The sequence below is a fragment of the Manis pentadactyla genome, chromosome 3 (assembly GCF_030020395.1).
Source record: "Manis pentadactyla isolate mManPen7 chromosome 3, mManPen7.hap1, whole genome shotgun sequence".
NCBI classification, from domain to species: Eukaryota; Metazoa; Chordata; class Mammalia; order Pholidota; family Manidae; genus Manis; species Manis pentadactyla.
In genome coordinates this window covers 54,104,657-54,119,120 of record NC_080021.1, presented here as the reverse complement: position 1 = coordinate 54,119,120, position 14,464 = coordinate 54,104,657, and the positions used below count along the sequence as shown (strand labels likewise).

The window sequence follows — 14,464 nt, the reverse complement described above, 5'->3', positions numbered from 1 at the left end:
TCTATATCTTAAAGATTGTTGTTAAAGCTAAATGAGATAATGTATATAAAAGCATAAAGAATAGGGTTTCCATAAGTAGAATGTTTCCTTTCCCAGATAGACAAAGTTCTTAAAATGATATACTGTTTCACTTTTTTCTTTGCTTTGACTGTTGGGAACCTCATTTGTGTTATCCAGACACAAATGCTATTATACATACATTTGTATTCTACCTACATGTTATTTACTTCCAGCTTTATTAAGATAAAATTGACATATAACTTGTGTAAGTTTAAGGTATACAGTGTGTTGATTTGATATGCTTAATATATTACAAAATGATTACCACCCTAGTGTTAGCTAACATCTCCATCACATCACATAATTACCATTACTGAAGTCAAGTGATGAATGGGTAAGAATAAACAGAGTATTATTCTACCATGAGAAAGAAGGGAATCCTGTCATTTGGTACGACATGGATGGAGCTTGAGGGTGTTGTGCTAAGTGAACTAAGTCAGAAAAAGATAATGTACAATATCACTTATATGTGGAATCTGAAATAAGCCTAGCTCATAGAAACAGGGTGGAATGGTGATTACCAGGGGCTGGGTGCTGGGGGGTGTGGAAAGATGTTAGTCAAAGGGTACAACTTCCAGTTATAGAATGAGTAAGTTTTGGAGATCTACCAACATATTCTTAAATGTGATCAAACACAATAAAATGGTGATTACTCATAACAAATGTGAGTAGAAGTAGCACAACTTTAAACCTGAGACGTCCAAACAGAAGTGATTGGATCATGGATCATGTGTCATCATACCCTTTATTGGCAGAAGTCAGTGAATCACAATGAAAAAGGTGTATGTACTGCCATGCCAGGAAGGTTTTGAGGGTTTGTTGGTCACCAGTAGGTTGTTTAGTGTCCCTTCACATCAGAGCTGTGTCTAAACCAGCAATATAAACTCAAGTTTAAAACATTACTGCTTTAACAATCTGTGATTGTAAGACACAAGTGCCTACTTTTGCTTTCACTCTTTAGGCAATGATCTTGTCCTTGGTTTGTATAGGAGGACACGGCAGCATTGCTCTGGCTGGACAATGCTCGGGCTCCATCCAGACCCTCCCCTGGAGCAGGTCTTCACTTTGTACTTCAGAATTTAGTTCAAATTCAGAATGCAGAACCAAACCAGTCCAATGGGCCAGGCATGCTATATCAGACTTTTCCCACCTGTATGTAATGAGTGTGAGGAGCTATACATTCATTTATCCCTAAAACCAGGAACTACAAGTCCTCTTTAATGTATTATTTTGATTTTCCTGACCTAAGATTAGTTACAAACTAAAGGACTGTTAAGTTGATCTTGGGAAATATAAAAATTCCTTGTCTGTCATATAATGGAAACTCAAAAAGTTAAACATAGAATTATTATATGATCAGGCAATTGCACTTCTAGGTATATATACCCAAAAGGGATAAAAGCAGAGACTACAAATACTTGTACACCAGTGCCTGTAATAGCATTATTCACAACAGCAAAGAGGTGGAAACAATTCAAATCTGTAACAATAGATAAATAAAAAGTGGTATGTATATATACATAATGTTATATTGCTCAATCATAAAGGAATGAAATTCTGATGTGTACTATGACATGGATAAAATCTAAAAATCTGATAATTGAAATAAACTAGACTAAAAAGGAAAAATACTGTATGGTTCCATGTACATGAGGAAGCTAGAATAGGCAATTCAGAGACAGAAAGTAGAATGGAGGTCACCAGGGGCTGAGGAAAGCAGAAACTGGTTACTGTTTAATGGAAGAATCTCTGTTTGGGATGATGAAAAATTCTGGAAATGGATTGTGGTGATATTTGCACAACACTGTACATGTTCTTCATGTCATTGAATTTTGTATACTTACAAGTGGTTAAAGCGGTAAATTTTATGTCTTTTTTATGATGATAAAAAAATTAAAAATAATTACTCCTTTGTAGTATAGATACTCCATTCATCATGAGATTAAATTTCTTCCATATTGGGTGGGTTGCACAGTGTGGTGAAAAAATCTCCAGACATGAATTCAGAAGATTTTTTTTTTCCTCTGGTCTCAGCTCAGTCACTTACTAGTGACAGAAATTCCAGCGAGACACTTAGGTCCTTTGCACCTTAGTTTCATTCAGTTGCAGTATCCATCAGCATTGTTTTAGGGACTAAAATTAAAAGGAAATAATGAATCTAAAGTGCTTTGTAAACTCCAACAATTATATAAGGGGATGGGGGCAACTTTTATTATATATTCCTTTAAGAAACTTAGCAATACATGGTGGATCTGTGGCATCTTGTTGCACTGATGAATAGTGACTGCATTGGGGTGGGAAAAAGCACACACAAAGAAAGAAGCTTAGTGATAATCTTATAACTGAAATGCACTCCCTAATTTGTACTTAAATACCCAAAAATATTAAGTTATTATTACATCAGTCAAAGTAGCCTTAAAATTTTTTTCTTTATGTATTGAGTCATAAATTGTTAGAATGAAAATAACATGGTGAATTTTTTAGGAGACCACATTTCTATTTACCACTCTGAATGGGTTATTAAACCTTTCCAATTATATTATTTCTATACCTTTTGTTCATTGTTTAGTCTCTTGGTATGGACCTTATGTATTTTTGTTCATTATTTATCCTCATTGTATGGACCTTAATAAGAAGGGATAACTATATTATATCTTATCTAGAAAACAATTTTTATTCACATTTAATTATAAATATTAAAAAAATTTTTTTTGCTACCTGCTCTTATCTTTCATTCCAATCCATACAAACCATTACCATTATCTATATTATCAGACATAATAATAGTTGTACATTATCTTATAAAGCCCTTTGGTTACCTATTACATTGAAAAATAGTATTTAAAATGTGACATGTTTTTTGTATAACATAAATTAATACCAAAATTAATGTGGTTGAAACAAATGTCAACAAATTTTTTGTTTCTCTCCTCAGTGGTTATGTCTTTGACTATGATTATTACAGAGAAGATTTCTACAATCGGTATGTAAAATTTTCATCCTTGTTTACCTGTGATTTAAGTTATCTTTTAACTATTTTGCACATTTCACTCACAGGTATTGATTGACATGTTTACAATATTTTATAGTAAAAATAAAATGCTTTGTTAAGTCCCAAATATTTTAATGTAGACAGATTTTCCTATATTTTCATTGTACTTACTGATATATTGTACATCTTGGACTTTTAGGACTTCAAAGGTACTAACGCCTAATTTTGGTCTCTGATATTTGGGTAAGATTTTAAAGATTTAATTAACCAGTATTTTTTTCCAAGTCTATTGTTGACTTAGAATTCTTCAAGACTGAAGAATTTTAGAACATGACTCCAACCTTCTAAAACACTTCATCTTCTTTCATATGACACATTGAAAATGCTGTGTTGGCCAGATCCAGTAAAAATTATAGGCAGTTCTTGCTCTGCATGGCAGTGTGAAAGGAAACCGTGCAAGGTAATATTAATAATCAGTGGGAAAAATTGGATTTTCCATCACCTTTAGAAATGTGTGTCAAAAATTAAAATCTCTCTTACTATCAGGTATAAATACATAAGGAAACACAGTAAGACTATTATTTACTTAGTATACCATAATCTAAAACAGTAAAAATATTGAGAATTAATATATTATAGTTCCTTGTGAAAAAGACTTATCCAAAGTATTTGGGTGCTTACTTTCATCTCATATAACTTTACGGAACAAGCATCTCTCACCCCTTGGTGAGCTATCATACTTCTTTCTAAGGCTGGATCAACTTCGACATTTATCAAAGCCATGGACCATTTCCGAGAGTTCTTCAGTGTGTTGTTCCTGTGCCACCATCACTTCTCTAAGGCACTGTCATCCCTTTCATCACATTGCAACTATTTTCCTCATTCCTGTCAATATAGTTGCTTTTACTCATTATCTCTGGCTCCATATCTGGAGTCTCTCAGATGGAAGAGTGCCAAGGATGGATTTCACCTGTGATTCCATCACATTTAATTTTGATTTCACTTTCAGTGTTGTCACTCTTCAATTGTTTGCTGCACTTCATCTTTGTTGACCAGTTCCTCTTTTGGTTATCCATTTGGTAAAATCCACAAGGATTTATCACTGGGAGACACGGAGACAGTACAAGTACACATGTGCTGTCTGTGTGTGAACTGAATAACAGATGCACAGCGACCATCACACACTAGGAAAGAAGTGAGGTGACTCATCACTGATCACAATACACATCTGTCATTTGCAAAATGATTTGTGGACTGAAAAACTAGCAGCAAAGTTTGGACCTTAGGAAGTTACTCACAGTTAATATATTGTGGTAACTGAAATTTGGTATGTGCTGTTGGGAGACAGGTGTTATTTAACTTATCATTGGTAATTGAAATTCAAAGATATACAAATTGAGGAACAACTACATAGATAAATAATGGACCAAAAAAAATAAGGTAAATATCTTATAAGTCTTTAATTATACTTTCTATTCAATCAAAAAAGGTCCCAAAGTATAAAAATGCAAACTGGAAAAAATAGTTGGCAATAGACATTTTAAAAAGGGGAAAAAATTTTGTGACCCCTTAAAAGGGGCTTGTTTACTTTGCTGCAGCCCCATAGGTCTTTTTCAGTTCCACAAGAGCATCATCTCCTTCCTGCCTCAGGACCTTCCTATGTGTTGCAATTCCCTCTCCTCAGACCTCCCTCCACCATCTAGTTAACTGGACTTTACCCTTCAGATCTCAGCATGAACACTGCTCTCAGACTAAATTAGGTTCCTCTGTTCCCAGTACTGTTCCTTCACAGCTCTTCTCCTAGTTTTTTTGCTCCATTTTTTTCTTTGATGACTGTGACTGACTACATCAGCCTGCCTTCCTCCACTAGGGCAGGACAGATGTTCAGTTTTGCTCATTGTTGTGTCCCCAGGCACTCTCATTAAGTCCCACATTTAATGGATGCTCGATTTGTCTATTAATTCATCCCCTCAGATTTAGAGAGATTTGGTTTTCTCAAGATCACAGTTAATTAGTGACAATACTACAATCGTAACCTATTCATTGGGTTCAATAACCAACTGTGAGTTTGCAGAACAGGAGGAGCAGTATCAGTTTGTGGAGTTTAAGAAAATCAATTGCCTTACCTAAATGGAAATCAGACCCACGACCATCCCTTCATTACCACTATGTTCAAGCCACTGAGTTGAGCAAGGTATTTCCCTAGTTATGGCTTTATAATCAAAGATGAATTTTTAAGGATAGTTTTCTCAAATCATTTTTATAATTTGAACAAACTATAATATTTTGTTTTAAATATAAATACCTTGTAATAACTTGCCCTAAAAATGATGTGAGAATCTGGCAGCATTAAAATAATCCCATTTACTACTAAGATAACCTGTAGATAGCCATTATACACTCTGAAAACTTTATTTTCTATTGTATTTTCTATTATAGCTTTCTTTTTGCAGATGCAAAACACTGGCCTAATGGCTATAAATACCATTTTTGGTTGATATACATTGCATTTTAGTCTGGCAGCATGAAACTATTTTAGTACTGGAATCACATAAGGATTTTCTATTGTGTGACTTCCTGCCACATTTAAATAATCTCTCCCTAAAATGGAGTTGGGTCTAAATGGCAGGAAACCCAAGTTTTGGTAACTAACCTTGTAACTTTGAGGAAGGAAGTCAGGTTTTCAGTTTTCTCATCTTTAAAAGGAAGTGAAGATCTGCATTTTACTGTGTATAAATTACAGCTCAATAAAATTAGTGATAGATGATAGATGGATGGTTGTATCTTACCTACCAAAGAACAAGAGCCTTAACCAGGCAATTAATTATAGAGCCTGAAGCTTTCAGATGACTCTTCACTACACAAGAAAGCTAACTCTGAACAATTTCCCAAATCATTTATTTGTTTTATATGAAATCTGTTTGGCTTATAAGTGTGTGAAAGATCAGTATGGTTGTATTGCTAACAGATTGTCTGAGCAATCTGTGTTGTCATTAGTCTATTTTCCATTTTTTGCACTTGTCTAAGAAAGACAGAGCATTTGCCACTAGTGATGTGGTTGGGAGTTCCCTGTGAACCAGATTCCCATGAAAGGGAAACAGAATGTGGGGTTGGACAAAGCAAAGAGCTTATGAAGTCAGTGCTAATGATTTTATCCACAGCGATTCCTTATAAATTACGCTCTTTATTTATAGTTAAGTTTTCCTCTTTTTACTAGATGTGCAAACTTGGGCAAGTTGTTTAATACCATGACACCTGTTGTCTCACTCATGAACTGAGCATGAAATTAATTCATGCCCCATAAGATTGTTCTGAGGATTTAATGCAGTAACGTATATATAATGATCAGCATTATGCCTGGTATATTTTTAATGCTTAATCAATATTAGCTACTAATAACAGTTAATAGTAACCATTAACAGTGATGGTGAATGTGTTTCTTATACTGACATTCATATAGCAGTGTCTCTGGCTGAAAAATAAACTGGTTGGTCAGCTGACCTTCCATAACAGTCCATTGTGACACATCTGGATTATTCTGTTTTTATTGTTCTCGCTTCTGCTCAGTGCATTCCAGCTGCCGCTGAACATACTTACCTGCACAAAAAGAGCACTCTGCTGTTTAATGCCAGGCTGATTTATTTTTGGTGGGGAAAACAGAAATCACGTAGTTATATTTAATAGAGGTAATTGTATGTAAAAACTTTCTAACTGGGTATTAAGGCACTGAAAAAGTAAAAAGAAAGCATAATGGTATAATGGAATTAGCAGCTACAGAAGGCAGCCACCACCTCAAGGGCTGGGGAAACAGAGGAAGAGGTTGGGATTATCAAAATTTATAGTCAAAAAGGGAAATTGAGTGCTGGAGCTGTGAGTAGGAAGTTCTATTCAGTGAGAGCTGCTGTATCTGAGCCATCGGAGGCACCTGTGTGCTGGAACCCAGACCTTTGTGGGGGGTGTGCAGACACTGTTAGGAAAGTGTTGCAAAACTACTCAACTGGACTCAGCAACTCCTGCATATTGTTGATGCCAGCGTGAAGAAATAAGGCTGGAGTAGTGCTGACAAGAACAGGAAGTCAAACAGGAAGGGTCCAGTCCTGTCTTCCTGCTCCAATCTTGTGGTCTCCCTCACAGTCCTTTACTGGCTGAGCCTAGCAAGGGGCCCAGCTGGCCCCCACAGAAACAGGGGGTGCAGCGTCCCTACCCCAGCTGTGGCTAAAGGTGGGTCTGAAGCTGAAATGAAATAGCTTAGGAACCGACATACATCCCCATCATGTTAGTATCTGCTCTCTGCCAGGTTTGGGGGTTCTAATGTAGTTGGGGATTTTGAACCCTTAGATAGTTTTAGCTTAGAAAACTTCTTTACACAAAATTCCATCTTACTGTGATTGTTTTGATGCTTCGGCCTCAGCAGTAACTTTCCAGAAGACTAATTTCATGCCTATCCATGGTTTCACGCATCATGAAGAGTATCACAAAATAATACAGACTGCGGTGGGTATTCCAAACTTTCATCTTTTTATTTTACACAAAGCACCACCCAATAATTTATAACATTCAATGGTGTTTTCTTTTAAAAGGTCAAGTATGACTCTAAATAAAGGACATTACATGTTATTAAAACTAATCTTAAGTATACTCTTCCTCCAAGTAAGATAAAAGGATATGTAAACCTAAAATTGCATTGAATCTCCCCAGGGAATGTTTTCAATTTCTGATATATTATCAGTTTAATCCAACCTTTTTTCAATAGTTTCAGGAAGAGCCCTGAGCAGCTTATAACCTTCAGTAATGAGTAACCTTCTGTTAATAGAGAAAGATATGTGAAGGGTGCTTTACCATGTAGAAAAAAATATACATATACATATTAAGTGATTCAAAATGGGAATTTTTCAACTCTGGAGTCATTTTGACCTTGTGTAGATTAACAGAAGAGAAGCTGCTAGAGTTGCAGTTAATGAAAAAAATAAGTCAAGGTGCAGTGGTTTCAGATCATTGATTATAGAGCACAGTATATATATTCGCGAATATTGGAAAAACGTATTAGCAAAAGACAATGTCTGTTTCATTATGCAAATTTAAATTACCATCTGGTAGAATGGTATTCAACTTAAAACATTTGGAAATAACAGCATGGTATCATTGACAAAGGGTATGAATTGGAGTCAGAAGACATAAATTTCAGACCTAGCTGTGCATGTGTTTACTGGTAAAACTTGGGCAAGTCATTTCATTCCTTTGTCACAAGTTTCCTTGATGGGCAAAATGACTTAACAATCATCACATTACAGAATTATAAGAACTAAATGAGATAATCATTTTATTGATTTATAAGCTCACAATTCCTATTTAAATATATTAACTTCTTAATTACCCAAAGCTATATGCAGAATATAGCAGATAGCAAAGTTGTAGAAATGAAAGGATTATGATAAGGTCAAAATATTGCAAAAACATTAATTCAAGATTTCAACTAACATGTCTTTAAAAGCATGTTCAAGGAGTATTTGCACAAGATCCTGTGAGAAAACTTCACTGAAAAATCTTGGAAAAGTTTAATGACAAAAAACAGTAATAGAAATTATTCATTTACTGGTCTCAAGTGAAGTATGACATTAAAAATCATTTTCTGATTCACTTGTAACCAAAAGCTTATTTTAAGTCAGGATGAAAATTTTATAAACGAGTTTATGAATTTTGAGTGGTTCAAGCAGTCTAGAAAAACATAAATAATAGTAGGCTGCAAGAATTCTTCATGTGGATTTCAAATATATCCTTTCTTAAAATGAATAGGCACCTTAATTTGGTTTTATAGAGTATACATCTGTGGGAAGTTAAGCATGCTGAAGAGGAGGGTTCAAGGTTGAATCAAGACACAAGGGAAGATTTTCTCTCATCCTCTAGTTACTAATCTTCATTTTTTTGCTAAAAGGCCCCACTGATATCATGGCTCTAAATTCTATCTCAGGTTTTGGCTTTGAGCAGCCTAGTTATTTAGCTCCTAGTCCAGACCACATACTTTGTTAGTGTTAAACTCATTGTAGCTATACATTTTGATTCGTAAGTAAGAAAAATGAACTCTTTTCCTCAGCAAAATTTAGAAGAAAACAGGTAATTATCAATTCTTGAAATTGCTATCGAAAATGTAAATTTTGTATTTTGTGACAAAATACTATGCAGATATTACATTTTGCAATTTTTTTATTGAATTTTAAAATCACATTAGTTGACAGTGAAAAACAGGCATTAAGTCAAAAGTCCATTGGGTAATTATTTATTAGAATGGGATATATCTACTTGAAAAATGCACCACAGCAATTAAAATAAACATTAGGAAGACAATTTAGCAGACTTGAGAAATGTTTTTAATATAAACTAAAGAGAATCAGCCAGACTGTATTGCTGTACATATATTTTGTTTTCAATTATGTTAAAATTATGATAATTGTGGAATAAAGATTAGAGAATGATAGTAGCTGTTTTATAGTGTGAGATTGGGAGTTGTATTTTTGCATGTGTTTGTCTAAAATGTTGCTTTATTATTGTTAAGTTTAAAAAGAACAAGCCTTTAATAAAAACAAGCATTTGAAATTATATGAATTTTATGTCAGTTTGCCATTAAATTGCCTTTGTCTAAAAGCAGCTACCTTTTAAAGTTAATATGCTTATTCTTCCTAGAGAAAACTTCTGCCTATTTTTATCAAGTAAATTGATACTAAAATTATTTACCACTTTTGAGCTTTTGCTAGGTAATAAAATTACATATCTCAGATATTATTAAGGCAAACAAAATTTCAAACAAGTGGGCACATGTAAAGTAAAAATGTTTATTAAATAAAAAGTTAAATCCTCAAATTTCCTCAATGGGTTGTTCTTATTAAAATCTGGCCACATTTATTTTACTTACTGCTTGAGAGTAGGTCTTTTAAAGTATTTATTTTAAAATAGACCTTGGGGAAGGGAGATATATTTGGCTTCATTATAAACCATTATCTATTTGCCAGTAAATGTTAGGGGGAAAACAGTATTCTTGGGTGTTTTAGAGATTTTATTTTTAAAAGGCCTTGGGGAAGGAAAGATTATGCATTTGGCTTCATTATAAATCAATAACTATTTGACCACTAAATATTAGGGGGAAAACAGTATTCTGACTAAGCAACTAGGGAAAATGAAGAACCATTAAAGACAAGGACAGGGGATATAACTCTAAAAATGAAAGGAACAAGACAATAAGAGAAAGGAAGAAATTTTAAGCTTTTAAAAACGTTGAAATTTAGATTCACTTTATTTCTATTGGATTAAAATCTTTATTGCTAGTCTGTAGTCCTTTCCCTCAACACTGTTTTTGCCAATCTAATACTCTGTAAAGGCAAAATTTCTGATTTGCTACAGACAGAATTCTGATGAGAAAACCAATGCTTGTGTCTCCTTCATGGGCTGCCTCTACATTAGAAGAACCCCTGCATCCATCCCATTTTACAATCCCAGAAAACCTGCCCCCTTTCCATCCTCAACTTGTTATGTTTTTACATATTAGGACAATAGCCAATCTTCCTTCCTTTTATAAACTCAAGTATGCCCACTGAAAATTAAGAAACTCCCCCAACTCCATTAAATGTCAAATTTACATTTAAGTGTCAAAAATTATGCTTTCGTGTTATGTGCCCATACTTCTCCTTAGTTTTGTTTTGTAAATTACATGTCACTTTTAAAAACTGAAGTTATCATGCTACATATCTTCCCATCAGAGTAGCAGAAAGAACTGTAAAACCTTAACCTGATTCTTTGGTAAAGGAGGAGGCATCTCCCTTTGAAGCAGCTCTCCAAAATATTCAGAGAACAAGGGCTACACTCTATAGGAAATGACAACAATGGATACAACACATGCTGAGTGTGTTACTAAAATGTATGCCACATACTAAAATTATGTCACAAATACAATGAAAAATGCAGCTCTCTTTTCTCAACATGATCAGGCCTGGCCAACACTGGAGGCTCTGTAAACCTTGGCTGGGGGAAGCAATAGAAACACTGATAGACATTTCAGTTCTCCATAAATACTGCTGAATAGCGCTGTAATTGAAGTACCAATGAATATGGTGGCTTTACTTGGCCTGTATTTTCATTACAGCATTCTTCCATAATTATATATTTTAGATGTGCTTAGAAATTTTCTTAACCCAATTTATAGATTAGCTTATTTAATGAACCTAAATTGTTCTTTCATGGCCTGGGGAAGTAGTCCCTCCAAAAGAGCTTGCCTTTCATCTCTAGCAGCAACTTCTACCCTGGAAGAGATGAGTCAATTGCCATATTTTCTTTTCCCTCAATAGCTTTGGGTGTGGTAGCTCATGAAAAGTACTTTCATATTTTGTTTCACTGACTTAAGGTGCTCTGTGAATTCAACTTACAAATAACTAATGTAGACCTTGTTTTGTGATTGAAATGAGGAGCAGGTTTAGTTGACCCTTTTGATTTCCCAGCCCCTTGTGGTATGGGTGAAACTCATGACCCTCTTCAGCCTCACCCCGCCTGTAATCTTTGAAGCAAACTATAATGTGTTGACATCCATGACCCCTTCTTTGCTAGCAGTTCTTCAGCTGTAATGGACTTTGCTTATTCGCAGAGGATGGCACCTCTCTTGAACTCTGTCTCATTTCATTTCTTTGCCTTTCCAGACACCTCTTAGTTTTTCCCCAGTATGTTTCCAAATCGTTTTTGAACACTTTAGCTCTGTACTATAAAAGACATTACTAGTACCAAGTTCTGCTTTAAATGTGGGCTGTATATTACTTTTTTTCCCCCATAGTGCCATAGTTTCAAATGTTCTGAATGAATATTTGGAAATCAGCCTATCTTAATTTTTATTACATTTCATTTATTATTTTCTGAAAAGGGATTATCACATTTTCATCTGTATGCATAAATAAGATGTAATTTTATGAAATAACTTCTATAGAAGCTATTTTATTTTCTTCCTGTTCTAGTTTTCTCAGTTCTGACATTCATAATGGATTATTTTTATTGATGGTTTTGAGGCAATTATGGGAAAATAATCCATATAATAGTGTCACAGTAAAATATGTATCAATCATCATTCTAAGTCAATAATGGTGTTCTCTTTATAGTGAGTAACATAAAAACACATCTGGCTCACTGATAGTTTTTAAAATAAATGAGTAAATATATTCTCATATCTTTTCTCTGACCTTTTAAGCTTCTCAAATGTGCCAAGTCACACAAAAATTTGTTGTTTATGTGTACACTGTATAAGTAAGGTGAAGGTTTTAAATCTATGAATTACCTATTTATATAAAGGAGTAAATACTCGTACTTTTCTTCCTTTCATTGTTTAATGGGAATGCAATGATTGTGGTGAACATCATTTTTCACTTTCTAGCAAAAGATTCTAGGAGTTTTATTGGTACACTTTTTTGTTAGAGAAAATTTCAATAGCTAACTATACAAATATCTCTAGTCTCAATTTGCACATATAGCAAATGGTCAGAATAATGAAAAGATATCCTGATAAATATTTCCCCCAGTACTTTAATCAACAAAGTTTTGTCCTTTTGATAGCACCCATTCAAACTTTGTCCCATTTTTCTACAGTGAGAGACTTTCATTACTTAAAAAGTCCTTAGAGAGAGGACTGGTTTGTCTCTCATAGTATGCTTTCTTTAAGCTAGTCTACTTGCAATTTTTTTTCCTTCTGAGCTATTTTCTGATGGAACAAGAATTTGCTTTGCTTTGTTCCTGATTCTGCATGATCTTTTCCTCTTTTCAAACTAATGTGCTAATAAGTGTTGACATGCAAGAGGAAGATTTCTGTTCCTAAGAAGGGCAAATCTGTTAAACCAAGCAAAGAAATAACACTTGGCAATGAAGGTCAGCATGGTTTCAACAAATGGCATGGTACTATTGGAACAAAGCTCCTTGTCCTTTCATACTTTAAAAATCAGTTCATAGTGGAGGATCAGAATGCACAGTCTAGTTAGCATCCTATTTCTTTAGTGAAAAATGAATCTTCCAGTCAATAACTGTGTGAGAATAACAATAACAAAAACAGTTATTGATGTTCTCTACAACGTCATTCTCTTAATCATTTCATACATTTGATAGAACATGTAGGCATAAACCAACTCTCAGCCACATTTGTGTTTTACCCAGGTTATTTGATTACCATGGGCGTGTGCCTCCGCCTCCCCGCGCAGTAATTCCACTGAAGCGCCCCAGAGTGGCTGTAACGACGACTCGCAGAGGAAAAGGAGTCTTTTCCATGAAAGGGGGATCAAGATCTACTGTCAGTGGGTCTTCTTCATCAGGCTCTAAATGTAAGTCATCTTCCTTGCTTTACCTCCCTTTAAAGAAGGATGAGATATTTATCATTGCATGAATGCCCATATTCAATAAATTAATCAATAATTACAGAGTGGCTGCTATGTTCAAAGTATTAGAGAATTATAAAATAAATGAGAAATGGTCCCTGTTTGCCACACACTATGTTGCAGTAGGGAAGGCAGACACAACCATGACTAACAAAACCCAGGGCCATTTGAAAACTGTTTTATCAGACGAATAATGGGTTCTTGGCCAACCTAGTTTATAACATATTAAAGAACTATAACATGTTCCACATTTTTAAAGTTTTTTTAAAATTAAGGTATCATTGATATCAACCTTATGAAGGTTTCACATGAGCAACACTGTGGTTTCAACATTAGCCCATATTATCAACCTGTTTAGGGAAGAAAAAATTTCACTTCAAAAGAGAGTGCATGTACTATCTTTTCAAGGAAACACTATGCAAAATTAATTTATGATTTGAATATTTGAACAGTGGGATAATTAAATAAGCAAACTACATAGTAGAGATGTTAAAAGTGTAACAGACTAGTCTCAATCATTATGAGAGTTATGTGTTTGAAAACGTATTTTATGTCATAAAAATAAAATATTTACATAAATTCACATTAATTAGTAAAAAGTAAAGATAAAAACTTCCCAACTAAACACACTCTAAATATTTTATATGTGTATTCAGAAAAACTCTGTTTTGTTATTAGAATATTACTCCTAAGGAAAGAATAGCAAAATTTCTTGCATTCCTTGAGATTACATTCCAGCGCAGAAGAAACAGAAAATAAGCAAACAAATTAAAATATGAGAAATTACACAGTGGGTCATAACTGTGTCAAAGAATAAAGCAGAAAAAAGAGGAAATTGAGAGCTCTATATTTCATAGGATAGCATAGACTATACCTTTCTATAGGTGGCATTTGAGCAGAGACGTATGGAAGTATGAGAGTGACAGAGTGAGCTCGAAAGCTCTCAGGGGCAGAACATTCTGGGCAGAGGGAATGGTCATGACAAAGACATTACATTGTCATTAGTCAGAGAACAAGGAAACCA

General features: G+C 34.3%; 1 protein-coding gene across 15 annotated transcripts in view; it reads left to right on the top strand.

The window, feature by feature from the left end:
* RALYL (RALY RNA binding protein like) overlaps nucleotides 1–14,464 on the top strand; it is a 772,833-nt gene that overhangs the window by 618,145 nt on the left and 140,224 nt on the right. For all 15 annotated transcript variants that reach the window (XM_057497924.1, XM_057497929.1, XM_057497922.1 and 12 more), the window contains 2 exons: nucleotides 2,996–3,043; nucleotides 13,223–13,386. In XM_057497924.1, coding sequence (XP_057353907.1) covers nucleotides 2,996–3,043; nucleotides 13,223–13,386 — 212 coding nt within the window. The remainder of the gene's footprint in view (nucleotides 1–2,995; nucleotides 3,044–13,222; nucleotides 13,387–14,464) is intronic.